Here is a 13,782-nt window from a genome sequence, read left to right as displayed (position 1 = left end):
CACAAGTAACAAGTTTGATGAATGCTTGAAAAGATTCCAACTTTAATTCCTGAAACCAGTTACAAAGTGAAAGACACAGTGAGCTGAACAAAAGATAGTCGCTACTACTACTGCTACTTCATCTCAAGGATGAATTTTTTTAAAGACATTGAGAAACAGAAACTCAGAAGAGGTCGTCAGAGTGTTCTTTAAGTGTGAATTCACTTGAATCGAACCGCCAAGCCAGAGGAGTGGAAGGCATCATAGAGCCATGACGGATTGGAGAGCGCCATGGAGTCGAGTTCTTCAGCCAATCAGACAACTTTGGTGATGCCATCTCTTCTGGTTCTTCGTAAGTCAGATTGTTCTTAGCATCCATCTGAAACCAATAACACATCACAAAAAGTGTCACTTTAAGTTCCAAAACTAGATCAAAGATGCAATCTGATCCTTGATGATTCAAGAGTCTTACCAAATCCCCATCATAGACAGAGAGACACACATTGTTTTTTTTTAAAGCAAAATACCTTTTCAATGTCATAATTGAGATGCTTCTCCTTGATGCTGGATTCTGCAATTGCAAAAGAACAAGCTTTAGCACATGTTTTGACTCGCAAAGATTGGTTAACATCATAGCGTAGAAGATCTAAATACACTACCATGATGAAGTAGAATGAGATCAGACGAGTAGTGATCATCCCAGAGACTTTGCTGCTCTTTGATGCATTTGCTGTGATCATGTAAGAACCTTTCCCCAGCTATGTCAATCTCATCTTTTGCAGCAGCAGCAGAAGCAATTTGCTTATTCTTTGAAGAAGCTTTCGCATGAATCCCAGACTTGTTTGTAATATCATTCAGAGCTTTACGAGCTCCTCCAGGTTTCTTCTGACCAAGTACAGTTCCTTTGGATTTCACAGAAGCAGCAGTAACAGACTCTGAAATAGAACAAAAGATAAATGTTAAATCTTGTTACAAAGCATATGATTAAAAGAGAATAGAGAAAGATTAACTACTTTTGCGATGAATCGGAGCGTTCTCGTCTGGGAAGATCATCTGTTGAAGAGCGTTCATGTTCGCCATATGGTTTTAACTGTGAAACATCAAAGAATCAGTTACAAAAACGAAATCAAATTGACGAAATTAAGCAATTAGAAACCCTAAAATTGGTGGATTTGATTCCAGAAAACCCAATTCGAAATCGAAACAAAGATCGTTTCTTTCACAAAACCCAATTTGATTCTCAAGAAACTTTAACACAACAAACCCCCGGAAACCCAGAAAGCGTAACGAATCAAGTAGCGAAAAGAAGAACAACCAATGGCCACAAGAACAGTCTATAATATGAAACCTAAATCAGAAGGAAGAAAGAGATTACCTTTGTAAAAAGTTTAGTTTCTTGGTGAGATTCTTGTTGGAAGAGAAGAGTCTAAGAAGATGAAGAGCGCTTAGATTGTTTAACGGTAACTTTTCAATGTTGTTCTTTCCTTTTCTTTCTGGAGTCTGACGAATTAGAGAAGAAAACTCGGAATTAGGCCAAAAATGTAAATTTATAGAAGAGGAAAAAAGGTTACTAGCCGTTAAGAGCCGTTGTATAATATTTTAATGCAGGCCTAATCAATAATTGGCCCAGGCCCATCACATGTATCAAATTGATTGCGTCAAACTAGTTAGAGATTTCTTCTTTTCTTTTGACAGCATCAAACTATCATGTAAAATAAGCAAAACATGTCACATTTCTATAAATTATTTGTCTAAGCTATCTTCTTATCGGCTAGATTTATCATCTGTTAATTATATCATCATCCTTGATTAAATCTCCTTAATTTTGGAAGGTTAAATTATAGGTGAAGTGTATATAATTAGTCTAACCAAAGATATTCAACGCCTCGCTTTCTTGTTCCTTATATAAAACCATTATTCTTGCATAAAGAAGATTTAACAAAAAAAAAAAACTCTATTCAAAACACATTAGAGACAATTAACAAAAAAAACCCTTCTCAAAATTCGATCAGAGATATGGGTTTTTTACACAAGTTGTGGGATGAAACTTTGGCCGGTCCAACGCCGGAAAATGGTCTCGGGAAGTTGAGAAACCACATATCCGGTGAAAATGGCAACCGGAAGTTGATGGTGAATCTGAGACGTGTCCCAGATTCTCCTGACAGGTCAAGCAACCCAGGTTCCCCTTTGACCCGTATGTTACTTCTTTTTACCCTTTTTTGATCATTTGTCTATCTTCTATGCTTTGTGTTATATATGACTATGAGCAATCAAAACCCTATTGATGTAAAAGAATATATATGCATACATAGTTGAATGTTATGGATTTGTAAATTAATTATTTGTACGTATGATGCAGCTGGAACACCAAGTGAAACGCATGCTACAAGTCTCAATGCTTGCGATTGGTTTGATCTCCCTCTCTTTTTCTCTTTCGTCAAAACTATATTTCATTTCATCTAACGCATTATCGCTTTCATTACTCATTAGTACCATATCTGATTAACGTCCGGTAAATACTGCAGGATTGTGCTAAACGCATTGGACCGTTGAAAAAATATTAGAAGGTATTCAGTATTCTACGAGAAGAAGTATCCCAAACTACTTTTCTTTGTATATATATATATATTTGCTGTGTACATAATCGTCGCTTTTGGTGTTTTGAGATTTGAGAAATATTAGTTTTCTTTTGGTTTGATTTGTTTGTTTCACCATTTACGAAGATAATATAAGTATAATTAGAATTTCTGGAATGTTAAAACTTAAAAGTCGTATACTTTGAGTCTTTGACAATGGTGAAAAGAAAAAAATGATGTGATAACATGATAACGTAACATATCACTTTCGTTACATCAATTGGAAAGCCCAATAATAACCAGTTAATAGCCCAAATCCACGTCACCGTTCTTATTTTAATAATAAGAAAAAAGGTTAAAAGAGACTAATTCGAATCGATTTAGCGAATGAAGCAATATAGGCAACCCCACGACCAAAAAAAAAAAAAGCAATAAGCAACCAACGAAGGAAGAGACAACTGGAAACTATCGACGGACCGATATTGAAACTGACGGTTAGGCTAAGGGTAATTTCGGTACATCACCGGGAAAATGGTTCACGGGGATACTTCCGGTAATTATAGAAAAACTAGATGGGCTTTTCTGTCAATATACATCCTCGTCGGATTACGAAGAAATGCGGAAATTACGATACAAACCCATCTTTTACCCCTAAACCGAGCCGGCAACTTTACCGGTGACGGAATCTTACCTCTGACCTACCAATCACGTCGTTCCACGTCAACTCCCCGTATCTTCTCACGTTCTTCCACGTGTCCCTCCTACTCACCGACGCCGTCTCCTTCCCGTTTACCCCCCTCCCGAACAGAATATTAACCCAAACCCTAACCCTATCTCCTCTTTCACGAGCTTCTGACTCAGATCCGGCGATATCGAATTCCATGGAGGACGACGAAGACATCCGATCTCAGGGCTCCGATTCACCTGATCCGTCTTCTTCGCCGCCGGCGGGACGAATCACGGTTACGGTGGCTTCGGCAGGTCCGCCTTCTTATCCTCTGACTCCTCCGGCTACTTCGTCGCAGAAGGATCCCGATGCGTTGGCTCTGGCGCTGCTTCCGATTCACGCCAGCGGTGGAGGGAATAGCAGCAGTGGGAGACCAACCGGTGGCGGCGGGAGGGAGGATTGTTGGAGCGAAGGGGCTACGGCTGTGTTGATTGATGCGTGGGGTGAGAGATACTTGGAGCTTAGCAGAGGGAATCTGAAGCAGAAGCACTGGAAAGAGGTGGCTGAGATCGTGAGCAGCAGAGAGGATTATGGTAAAATCCCCAAAACTGATATACAGTGTAAGAATAGGATCGATACGGTGAAAAAGAAGTATAAACAGGAGAAGGTGAGAATCGCTACCGGTGGTGGCCGTAGCAGATGGGTGTTCTTCGACAAACTTGACCGTCTGATTGGATCAACGGCCAAGATCCCGACGGCAACTCCTGGAATCAGCAGTGGTGGAGGTCCTGTAGGAGGATTGCATAAGATTCCTATGGGTATTCCCATGGGAAATCGTTCGAATCTGTACCACCAGCAAGCTAAGGCTGCAACACCGCCTTTCAATAATATTGACCGTCTAATTGGAGCTACGGCTAGGGTCTCAGCTGCTTCGTTCGGTGGCAGTGGTGGAGGAGGCGGAGGAGGATCTGTCAATGTACCTATGGGAATTCCGATGAGTAGCCGTTCAACTCCGTTTGGACAGCAAGGTAGGACGCTGCCACAGCAAGGTAGGACGCTGCCACAGCAACAGCAGCAAGGGATGATGGTGAAAAAGTGTAGTGAGTCGAAACGCTGGCGTTTCAGGAAGAGGAACGCCTCTGATTCAGACTCGGAATCTGAAGCAGCAATGTCAGATGATTCCGGTGACAGTTTACCTCCTCCTCCTCTGTCGAAGAGGTTGAAGACAGAGGAGAAGAAGAAGCAAGATGGTGATGGAGTGGGAAATAAATGGAGGGAGTTAACTCGGGCAATCATGAGATTTGGTGAAGCTTATGAGCAAACAGAGAATGCGAAACTGCAACAGGTGGTTGAGATGGAGAAAGAGAGGATGAAGTTCTTGAAGGAGCTGGAGATGCAGAGAATGCAGTTCTTTGTTAAGACCCAATTGGAGATATCACAGCTTAAGCAGCAACATGGGAGGAGAATGGGAAACACCAGTAATGATCATCACAGCCGCAAGAACAACATCAATGTGATTGTCAACAACAACAACGATTTGGGTAATAACTAGAGTTTAGTGATGCAGGGTCGTAATTGATATATTTTAGATTTGAGTCTTGAATTGTTGAAAGAGAGAACCGAAACTTATCTAGGCTTCATGCGTGTATTAATATTTTGCATATCTTTGTTAACTTTTGTCATATGGAACAGATTTAACTTCACTAGAATGCATGAGATCATCCTGCATAACTTTCTTCAGACTCCTCCATATTGAATGAGGACTCTCTTGTGCAGGTTTTAAAGTTGGATTGTGTTTCTGTGAGCTGACACTGGTTAGGTTAGAACATGGCATAGACATTCTTGATCTATTAAACAACTCATTTACCTTTGTATCTTAGCACCAAACTAAAATATAATTAAAGCTATGTTTGGTTATTATGACATTGAAGATTTGCATGGGTACCTAAAAACATTTTAACGAGTTTCTTGTGTCTGAAGCATCATCAAACCACCAATGATCTGCTATAAAAGTAGAATGTTAGGCAAGAAACCTTTTCGTTTGTCTGTTTATTTCTTTTTCTATGATGTTTGCCTTTTGGCATTTTAGATACTATACAAAATGGTAATCAATTCAAATTCATTACACATATTTGTTTCTCACAATTTTACCTTCCGCACTAAGCTCTATAGTTAAATACTCTATTCATGTATCGCAAGGTGAATCATGATATATTTGAGTACAATACCATCTTCCTAGTCCCACCGCAAATATCATTCTAACTTGCACTATTTTTAACGAATTCAATAATGAAAACGTAAAAATCGAAGCATCTTGAAATCTTCTGAATTTTTTTTTTCTAATGTAGAAAAGAGTTTGATTCCAAAGTTCACTACTCAACAAATAACGAATTAAGGGTGTCCACGTGTTTTTAGTCCCCTAGATTATATACTCCTATTGTCTACTGATTATATTGGTAATTATCACTAGGATTAGCAATCGAGATTTTTTCTTAGTAAAGTTCAAAATCTAGTAACAAAAGTAGTGATTACTAAAGAAATAGTAAAATATTCTACCAATAAAAAAGTAGTAAAATATTAATGTTACAAATGAATATTCTTATATTTAAAGTGGGCAAGAGAAAGATACCAAAAAGAAAAGAAAGAATGGGTAGGATTTAAATTTTAAAGCCATTTCTCCATTATTATTATTTGGGATTATTTAGTTAGGGTCAATTCTCCATATAAATTAAAGAAGAATAAAGAGTGATATCCTATAATTAGATATTTTTCCAGCCTTTTTCAGGGGGTCCATCATTTGATTTAAAGTGTCTCCAAAAGTTGGAATAAAAATGGTTGGTGTTAATATATTAATTTTCAGTAGAGTGGAATAAGTAATTTATATACTTCTTTTTGTCAACATCTATTATCAGTATATTTATTTAATATATATATACACACGCAGATTTTACTCTTTGAAATCGCGAATCGTTGTTACTCTTAACGTTAAATATTTGGATCTGAAAGCCAAAGTACCAATATACCCATTTGTTCCTTGGCCCATCTGTGAGTAAGAGACTAATTTACCCCTTTGCTTGCAATAAATTATATATACTTCAGAAAAGGATGAAGGGTATTATGGGTAACAAAAGAAATTCTTTGGGACTAGGCGAGACCTATTTCCGGAATTTCTTAATTACTGCCGACTTTCTTTTATTTTTGTTTAATTTAAAATTTCAAATTTTACGCTCTATTACTTTTTTTTTTTTTTTTTTGCTCACGTATACGCTACTTCACGTCAACAAAAATGGTGATTTTTGTCTGAAGAACGTTTTCTCTCTCTCTCTCTCTCTCTTGATTTCACTTTCTCTCTCTAAAGTAGTTTTTGACAAAGATAGATTACGGCGGAAGGAAGGAGACACAGAATGATGGGAGAGAAATTGAATCCATCAGCGGAAGTGAATTAAATACGAAGTTGACTTGAGAGTTTTGAGTGAAGCCAAAAACAGAAGAAACAATCTCCATTGTTAGGGCTTTAAGAAGAGGATGCTGAGTATAGAAAGCAGAGAAAGAGACTCGACAATGATAGTTACTATTCGAATGTGAATCTGAAAGAGACTGATTCATCGGAAACAGACGAAGATCTCATTTGTTTCTATCCTCAGGTAAGGTCTGATCCGAGCAGGACTTTACTTGAATTACAATGGCGTATTCTTTCCTTATTGGATGTGGGATTTTACTTTGCCGTGAATTTGAATTCGAATCATGGGTCTTCGAGGATTCGTCTTTATTGGGCGTGAATCAGTTTTCTTATTGATTGGGTTTTCAAATTTCCATGATCGGAATCAGATCTAGCAATGCGCTTGATTCTGTGAGTTGTGAACTTTTGTGGATTATATTATTGTGTGTTGCTTTGGTTGAGGTTAAATTGTCTACAAGTATGGACATTGCTTTTATGTATTTTACTGATGATACTTCTATTGTTTAGTCACGTTTCTCTTTGATTTTCTCTTGGACGCTTCAAATTCCTCTAGCATTTTCGGTTAGAGCTGAACTTTGTTGCTTTTAATGCTGTCTTTGGGTATGTGAAGGGGGGAGACTAAAGATTTTGTGCAAAGGGGAGAAGATGAGACCAGCTATACCTCTTGACTATGCTGTCTTCCAACTCTCCCCAAAGCGGTCAAGGTATTAATATCAGAGATTGAATTCTTCTTTTTGGTGTTAGTTGGTTTTTTAGATACTCTTCATGTTTTTTTCTTTCTGGCAGATGTGAATTGTTTGTCTCTACTGCGGGGAGTACTGAGAAACTAGCTTCTGGACTGGTGAAACCATTTGTTGCTCATTTGAAAGTTGCAGAAGAACAGGTTGCCCGGGAAGTTCAGTCTATCAGGCTAGAAGTTGAAAGTAACAGAAATGCTGGGACCTGGTTTACGAAAGGGACCCTTGAAAGGTTACATTTTATCTTGAACAAGGGATGTTTGAGTCTTGTGAAGAATAGGTCATGGTAAACACTCTAATTTCTCTTGTGCATGCTGGTCTCTAGGTTTGTACGCTTTGTTAGTACCCCAGAGGTTCTGGAATTGGTTAGTGCTTTGGACGTGGAAATGTCTCAGTTGGAGGCTGCCCGGAAAATATATGGCGAGGTACTTCACCTCTTTTAAGTCCAAGTAAAGCAAATCCTGTGTCAATTGGAATGCTTTTATTGATTTTGGTAATACCTTTCTTTAGGGGACTGGTGATCAGCGATCTAGTGCAAAAGGTATGCATATGGTTAACTTGTCTTCTAGTTAGTTGTATATTCTGTTACATATACCGTCCATGAGAAATTGTGCATTGGCTCTAAGTAGTTTGTTACACTGACAATTAATGAACAAAATTTGTGAAGTGAATTATGATGCTGGTTAGTCACTCATGGACGCTAGAAAAGTATGTTGTATATAGTATATAGACTATCATTTTTGCACCTCCTGATTAGACTCTTACACTGGCTAAGTGTACAAGATATACTCCTCCAAAATCAACGAGCTACCACTAGAAATCTTACTGCCAAATATGAGAAAAGCATCTTCAGGGCAGCTTATGAATGGCAGAGTGACATTAATCTGACGAAATTTTATTGTTTTCTATCTACAAAGGTCCATCAGATATAATTAATCACATTTTAGTCGTTTCTTTCTTGCTTTAATCTAGCTAAACCTTTCTTGGTTCAGATGGCACAGAAACTACACCAGCTGCTGATGTGACAAAGTAAAGTCTCTTAATCTTGCAAAGTTTCTTGATTTTAAATAGTCCTATACACTCTCAAAATGTGTAATGCTGAATCTTTCCCGTTTTTGTGCATTTCCAGAAAGGAGTTACTGAAAGCTATTGATTTACGGCTAGCAGCAGTTAGACAGGACTTAGCAACTGCCTGTAATCGTGCTTCGGCTGCTGGATTCAACCCTATCACTGTCTCCGAACTTAGTCAGTTTGCTGATCGATTTGGGGCCAATCGCTTGAAGTAAGTATTAAGATATCCCTTACTCCCTATCGCTTGAAGTAAGTATGCCTTTTTGTCAGAAATCATTTGGATCCCTTTTTACACACAAGGAGACAAGACATCTTCAATTATTGCCTAGTCTAATATATCTGGGTTTAAACCGAGAAGGTGGTGGGTGCTGTATTTTGAGTTCTAGCTTTCATAGTTGCAGCTATAACATTTTAAACTTTTACTTGTATGCATACTATTGCTAGGTAGACCATACAACCAAGGTTTCTAGGTTTATCACCCTCTGCCAGTGACCCTTCTTAGGAAATTTGGACTTTCATTATAAGAAATGGTTTTTTGCAACACCTGTTTATTGTATGATCACCTTAACCGCATATGATTTATGTTTACCTGTTTAGGCCTTGATGCTCTTTTCCATAAACAGAAACCCATCATGCTTCTTAATTAGGTAGGTTTGGTCTGATGGAGACTTGAAAACTGCCATTAGGTGGATGAACATGATTATAATATGACTAGGACGCCTAACTGGACTACAAAATTCAGTATCTATTTTTTTCGGTGACCAATAGTCAACCTGATGAATTATCTCACTTTTTAGAATAGGCATTTCTAATTCATAGAGTTCCACAAATATTTTGGCTTCCAACTTAGTTAACTGTCATTTATGGGTACTCTGATCATGCTTGGTCTGTTATGTTTATTGCAGTGAAGCATGCACCAAGTTTATAACACTTTGTCAGAAAAGGCCAGAGCTTATGAGCTCTTGGAGGGTCAATCAGGAAGAAGAAGCGATACGTTTGTCATGGGAATCTGATATGTCAATTGATGATCCCAGTGAAGACCCATCTAGAGACCTGGCGACAAACAGAAACCAACAACATAGGGAATATCAAACTGGTATGGAAGAGCAAAGCGCAACAGGAACCAACTACTGTCAACAAGAATTAAAGGATGAAGAAGAGGAAAAAAGTACGGTACAAAATGAGCCTTTAGTGAGTCAGCCAAGACAACTCACGAGACGGCTTAGTGTGCAGGAGAGGATCAGCATGTTTGAAAACAAGCAGAAAGAGAACTCTGGAGAGAAAACAGCTGTGGCAAAATCTACTGAGCTGAAAAGACTTTCTTCTGATTTATCATCTTCTGCAGGCATGGAAAAGGTTGTGGTACGAAGATGGAGTGGTGCTAGTGACATGAGCATTGATTTGGGAAATGACAGGAAGGATGATACTGGTGATAGTCCACTGTGCACTCCCTCGGCATCTTCAGTGTCCAAAGATGGAAGTGGTGCATCCTCGAAACAATTTGTCGGCTACAACAAAAAAGAGCAGAATGGATTGAGCCATGCTGCAAATCCTCCTAGGAATGAGGAAGAATGTACTTCCAACAATGGTGGTGACTGGGGAATGGATGAAGTAGAGTCTCAAAATTCAAGTTCTACATTCTTACGAAAAGACAAGGAGGTAGACTTGAAAGTGCCATTGAGCAAGAATAATCAAGTGAGACATCAAGGAAATTCTCTGGATGGATATTTGGAGAAGAATTCCAAGTATAAATTCCATGAGAAGAATTCCAGAGCCACTTCAGATTACGCAGGGAACGCAAATATAAATGATCATGCGAACAACCAAATGAGCGATTTTATATCAAAAAGGCAGAACCATATACAGTTTAGGGATCCTCAGAGCCATTCATTGTCTACATTACAGCAGTTAGGTGGTACTGAACCTAATATCACAAGTGTTCAGAGCAATGGAGGAACTGCGGAGTCTCCTAGGAAAGAACTAATGCCTTCGGATAGGCAATCACCAGTTCTTGAGGATCGCCAGAGAAAGACAGCGGTTTATGGAGGTTAGTAATGAAAGAGAATATTAAACTTGTGTTGGTCTTTCGTATATATGCATGGTCTTTGACCCAGTATTAAATATCAACGGGCAAATGGAATCATCAAATGACCATCATGCACTCCCTTTCTCAGTCATTTGTACGCTTAAAAGTCTATAGTTTATTCTTTGCTTACCTGTGTTCTACTTCTAATGCTTGAAATGATCATGACCGTAGAAGTATTCTTTTTATTATTAAACAATTGAGTCTGAGAATAGGAGACGACTAATTCTCAATGTGATAACGTACCTCTCTTCTTTTATTTTCCAGATATATAGTTTCTTAATATCTTGACTTCGACAAAGGGGAAAATTTAGCAAATTTCTGATTATTTTCTTGTTGCACCATCTTCTTTTAGGCTCTGAACAGATGAAAAGGCCGCATAGTAGAAGAACTGATATTGGTTCTGCTGCTGTAAATACAAAGCCATCTGCAGCCATTAATAGTGTTTCAGATATCTCTGAAAGTGATACTCTGAACCAATTGTCTCCAACAGAGCAAGTTCAAAGGGCAAGACCGTCTAAGGGAAGTCAAGAGCTGAATGACGAATTGAAAGTGAAAGCAAACGAGCTTGAAAAGCTATTTGCTGAACATATGCTCCGTGTGCCAGGGGATCAAACCAGTTCTGTCCGTAGAGGTAAGCCCGGAAAGCCAAGTGAACAGGCTGTGACTTCACAGCTGAGAAGGCCTGTAGCGCAGGATCTATCATCTGTTCAAATTTCTGATCAGAAGACCCTGGCAATGCCAACTTTAACCTCAAACGATGAAGACAAGTTCAAAACTCCGCCAACAAAGATGGTTGTTAACAATGAATATGGAGATACCACGAGGCAAAATTTTCCAGAGATCAGCTTTTCGGATAATTCTAGAGGAAAGTTCTATGAGAAATATATGCATAAAAGAGACGCAAAGCTAAAGGAAGACTGGAGTTGCAGAAGGACCGAGAAGGAAGCCAAATTGAAGGTGCTGCAAGATATACTTGATCGCAGTAACGCTGAGATGAAATCCAAATTTTCTCAGTCTACAGGGAGACGTGATTCAAATGCCCGACGTGCAGAGAAGCTTGTATACTTCAATTCTAAGTTGAGTGCAAAAAAGGATCAGGTATAGCGCATTTCCTTCTGTGGTAGCTAAAACTATTGAGTGGGTGAAATATTATACTTGGTTTCCTAATAGTTTAACAATGTGATGACTTGACAGCATCCAATTAGCTCATTTCAGAGTGAAGAAGATGAGGATGGTTCCAGGAGCACCCAAAATAAAAAGCTACAACAAAATAAAAACAATTTATTGACTGCTCGAACCACTGCTACATCAGCGTCACGCTCGGCAGCCAAAGTTTCTACTCCCAGTGCTGTTAGGCGGAGAGGACAATCAGAAAAACTTCTTGCACAGACAGTCCCTAACTTCTCCGAGATCAAAAAGGAAGGTATGAAACCAGCCTCGGGAGTAGGAAAAAATGGTGTCCGCACCCAGGTGAGAAGCTCTATCCGCCCCAAAGCTGTAAATGAAGAAGAGAAGTTGCGAAGGCCGAAATTTTTCAGAAAAGGTGCTGCTGAGTTGGCTTCAGACTTTTCTCAATTGAAGTCAGAGGATGGTGTTTCTGTACCTCTGTATCTTGAACAGGAGCAAAGCGGGAGAAATTTTAACAATCATGACATTGGTATCAGCACTGATAATGCGCAGCTAAAGGCTTCAGAAGGATCTGAGGGATCAGATGATATGGAGAAAGAGGGGATGGGAGAAGTACTTGATGACACGGAAGTTGAAGCTTTTACTGATGCAGAAATTGAGATGCCAAGACTAAGTCAGGAGTCTGAAGAATGGGGTAGTACTGGGGTTGCAAATGGTGAATCTTTTTCTCAGCTTGAACCTGGTTTAAATGCTGAATTACCTGCTGCTATGGCTTCTAGGCATCAAACCATGGGTTCAATCCTGGACTCACCCGGTGGAAGCACTGGTCCATGGAATACGCGAGTGAAGCATCGATATGCAAACGAGGCATCTGAACTTGATGCTTCAGTGGACTCTCCAGTGGGTAGTCCTGCTTTTTGGAACTTCTCTTCCCTTAACCAGACAGAGAACGATACAACTCAAATGAGAAAGAAATGGGGAGCTGCTCAGAAACGCGTTGCTGGTGGTAATCCATCTCAAAATCAGTCACAACAGGATGTGACAAAAGGTTTGAAAAGGCTTTTAAATTTTGGAAGGAAAAACCGTGCGGCTGAGAGTTTGGCTGACTGGATATCCACTACAACATCTGAAGGGGATGATGATACTGATGATGGAAGAGATCTTGCAAATCGATCATCAGAAGACTTGAGAAAGTCGCGAATGGGATTCTTGCAGAGCCACCCCTCTGGTGATAGCTTCAACGAGAGCGAGCTATTCAATCAACACGGTAAACATCCATTTCAAATACAACAGTATTCAATTCACAAGAAGCAACTAAAGATCTTACAATCTATTCAAAGTTGGTGACCTTAACTCTAGAATACATCAGTACTAGAGTTTTCAACAGCTTAGATATATTACTTGGTTTGTTCATCTTGATCTGAGTCATGGAGGATGATCTAATATTGTGTACCTGATTTCAGTCCAAACCACTGGCGTACCATTGAGCTTTAAACTGAAGGAGGATCAGACGTCAGGAACTTCTGTAAAAGGTAATCAATCAAGTGTTCTACTCTCGAAAACTCCTATCCTTTTTTCTCTCCATAGAATCTAAAGGTTGAAGGAATATATGTATATCATCATCATAGAATCAAAATAGTTTTAAATTATCAAACTTGAGACCTTAAGCCTAACTCAGTCCTATATAACCAATCTGTGATTTTAAACTCAAATCAGAATTTTTGCTAGATGCTTTTTGCTCACTCTTAAGCTTCATGTTCACTGCAGCACCAAGGTCATTCTTTTCACTCTCCAATTTTCGTAGCAAAGGGAAATGATTCGAAACCAAAGATTCACTACAGAAGGTCAGGATCTAAGCGAATGAAAGGTAAAAAAGACACGAGTATATAAGTGAAATGTTCGGTGATTCTAATGTGCTCTTTGTTTCCGATCAATGTATCATTGAGAATAGTCCCTCTTCTCTTTCTTTGTTAACTTTCTGAAGCCTACACTGTAAAATGTAAATTGTATCAAACCTGAAACATGTCTTAATCGATATGATTTTGGTAGTACACTACAAACAAACAAAAAAAGGATGG

General features: G+C 38.9%; 4 protein-coding genes across 5 annotated transcripts; 3 read left to right on the top strand and 1 right to left on the bottom strand.

Annotated features, from left to right (window-relative positions):
* Positions 1-22: 22 nt before the first annotated feature.
* LOC9321085 (protein PATRONUS 1) lies at positions 23-1,498 on the bottom strand. Its single transcript, XM_002882825.2, has 5 exons — positions 1,355-1,498; positions 993-1,069; positions 639-914; positions 507-550; positions 23-358 (listed from the first exon to the last, which is right to left on the bottom strand). The coding sequence occupies exons 2-5, from the start codon at positions 1,057-1,059 to the stop codon at positions 164-166; spliced, it is 582 nt and encodes a 193-aa protein (XP_002882871.1). The 5' UTR covers positions 1,060-1,069; positions 1,355-1,498; the 3' UTR covers positions 23-163.
* Positions 1,499-1,780: 282 nt separating this feature from the next.
* Positions 1,781-2,732, top strand: LOC9321084 (dormancy-associated protein homolog 4). 2 transcript variants are annotated; one of them, XM_021032471.1, is made up of 3 exons: positions 1,781-2,158; positions 2,339-2,387; positions 2,505-2,732. In XM_021032471.1, the coding sequence occupies exons 1-3, from the start codon at positions 1,996-1,998 to the stop codon at positions 2,530-2,532; spliced, it is 240 nt and encodes a 79-aa protein (XP_020888130.1). In that variant the 5' UTR covers positions 1,781-1,995; the 3' UTR covers positions 2,533-2,732. The 2 variants fall into 2 exon arrangements, with proteins under 2 accessions (XP_020888130.1, XP_020888129.1); XM_021032470.1 differs by having other exon boundaries at positions 1,799-2,173.
* A 343-nt stretch (positions 2,733-3,075) lies between these two features.
* LOC9321083 (trihelix transcription factor ASIL2) lies at positions 3,076-4,955 on the top strand. The gene has a single exon (XM_002884971.2). The coding sequence runs from the start codon at positions 3,437-3,439 to the stop codon at positions 4,772-4,774; it is 1,338 nt and encodes a 445-aa protein (XP_002885017.1). The 5' UTR covers positions 3,076-3,436; the 3' UTR covers positions 4,775-4,955.
* Positions 4,956-6,487: 1,532 nt separating this feature from the next.
* Positions 6,488-13,755, top strand: LOC9321082. The gene is made up of 12 exons (XM_021031509.1): positions 6,488-6,866; positions 7,293-7,386; positions 7,469-7,651; positions 7,745-7,844; positions 7,930-7,960; positions 8,412-8,448; positions 8,549-8,701; positions 9,396-10,537; positions 10,929-11,674; positions 11,771-12,971; positions 13,168-13,236; positions 13,472-13,755. The coding sequence occupies exons 2-12, from the start codon at positions 7,328-7,330 to the stop codon at positions 13,519-13,521; spliced, it is 3,771 nt and encodes a 1,256-aa protein (XP_020887168.1). The 5' UTR covers positions 6,488-6,866; positions 7,293-7,327; the 3' UTR covers positions 13,522-13,755.
* Positions 13,756-13,782: the final 27 nt, after the last annotated feature.

This window comes from Arabidopsis lyrata (genome assembly GCF_000004255.2).
Source record: "Arabidopsis lyrata subsp. lyrata unplaced genomic scaffold ARALYscaffold_3, whole genome shotgun sequence".
Classification (NCBI taxonomy): domain Eukaryota; kingdom Viridiplantae; phylum Streptophyta; class Magnoliopsida; order Brassicales; family Brassicaceae; genus Arabidopsis; species Arabidopsis lyrata.
This window is presented reverse-complemented; position numbering and strand designations above follow the sequence as displayed.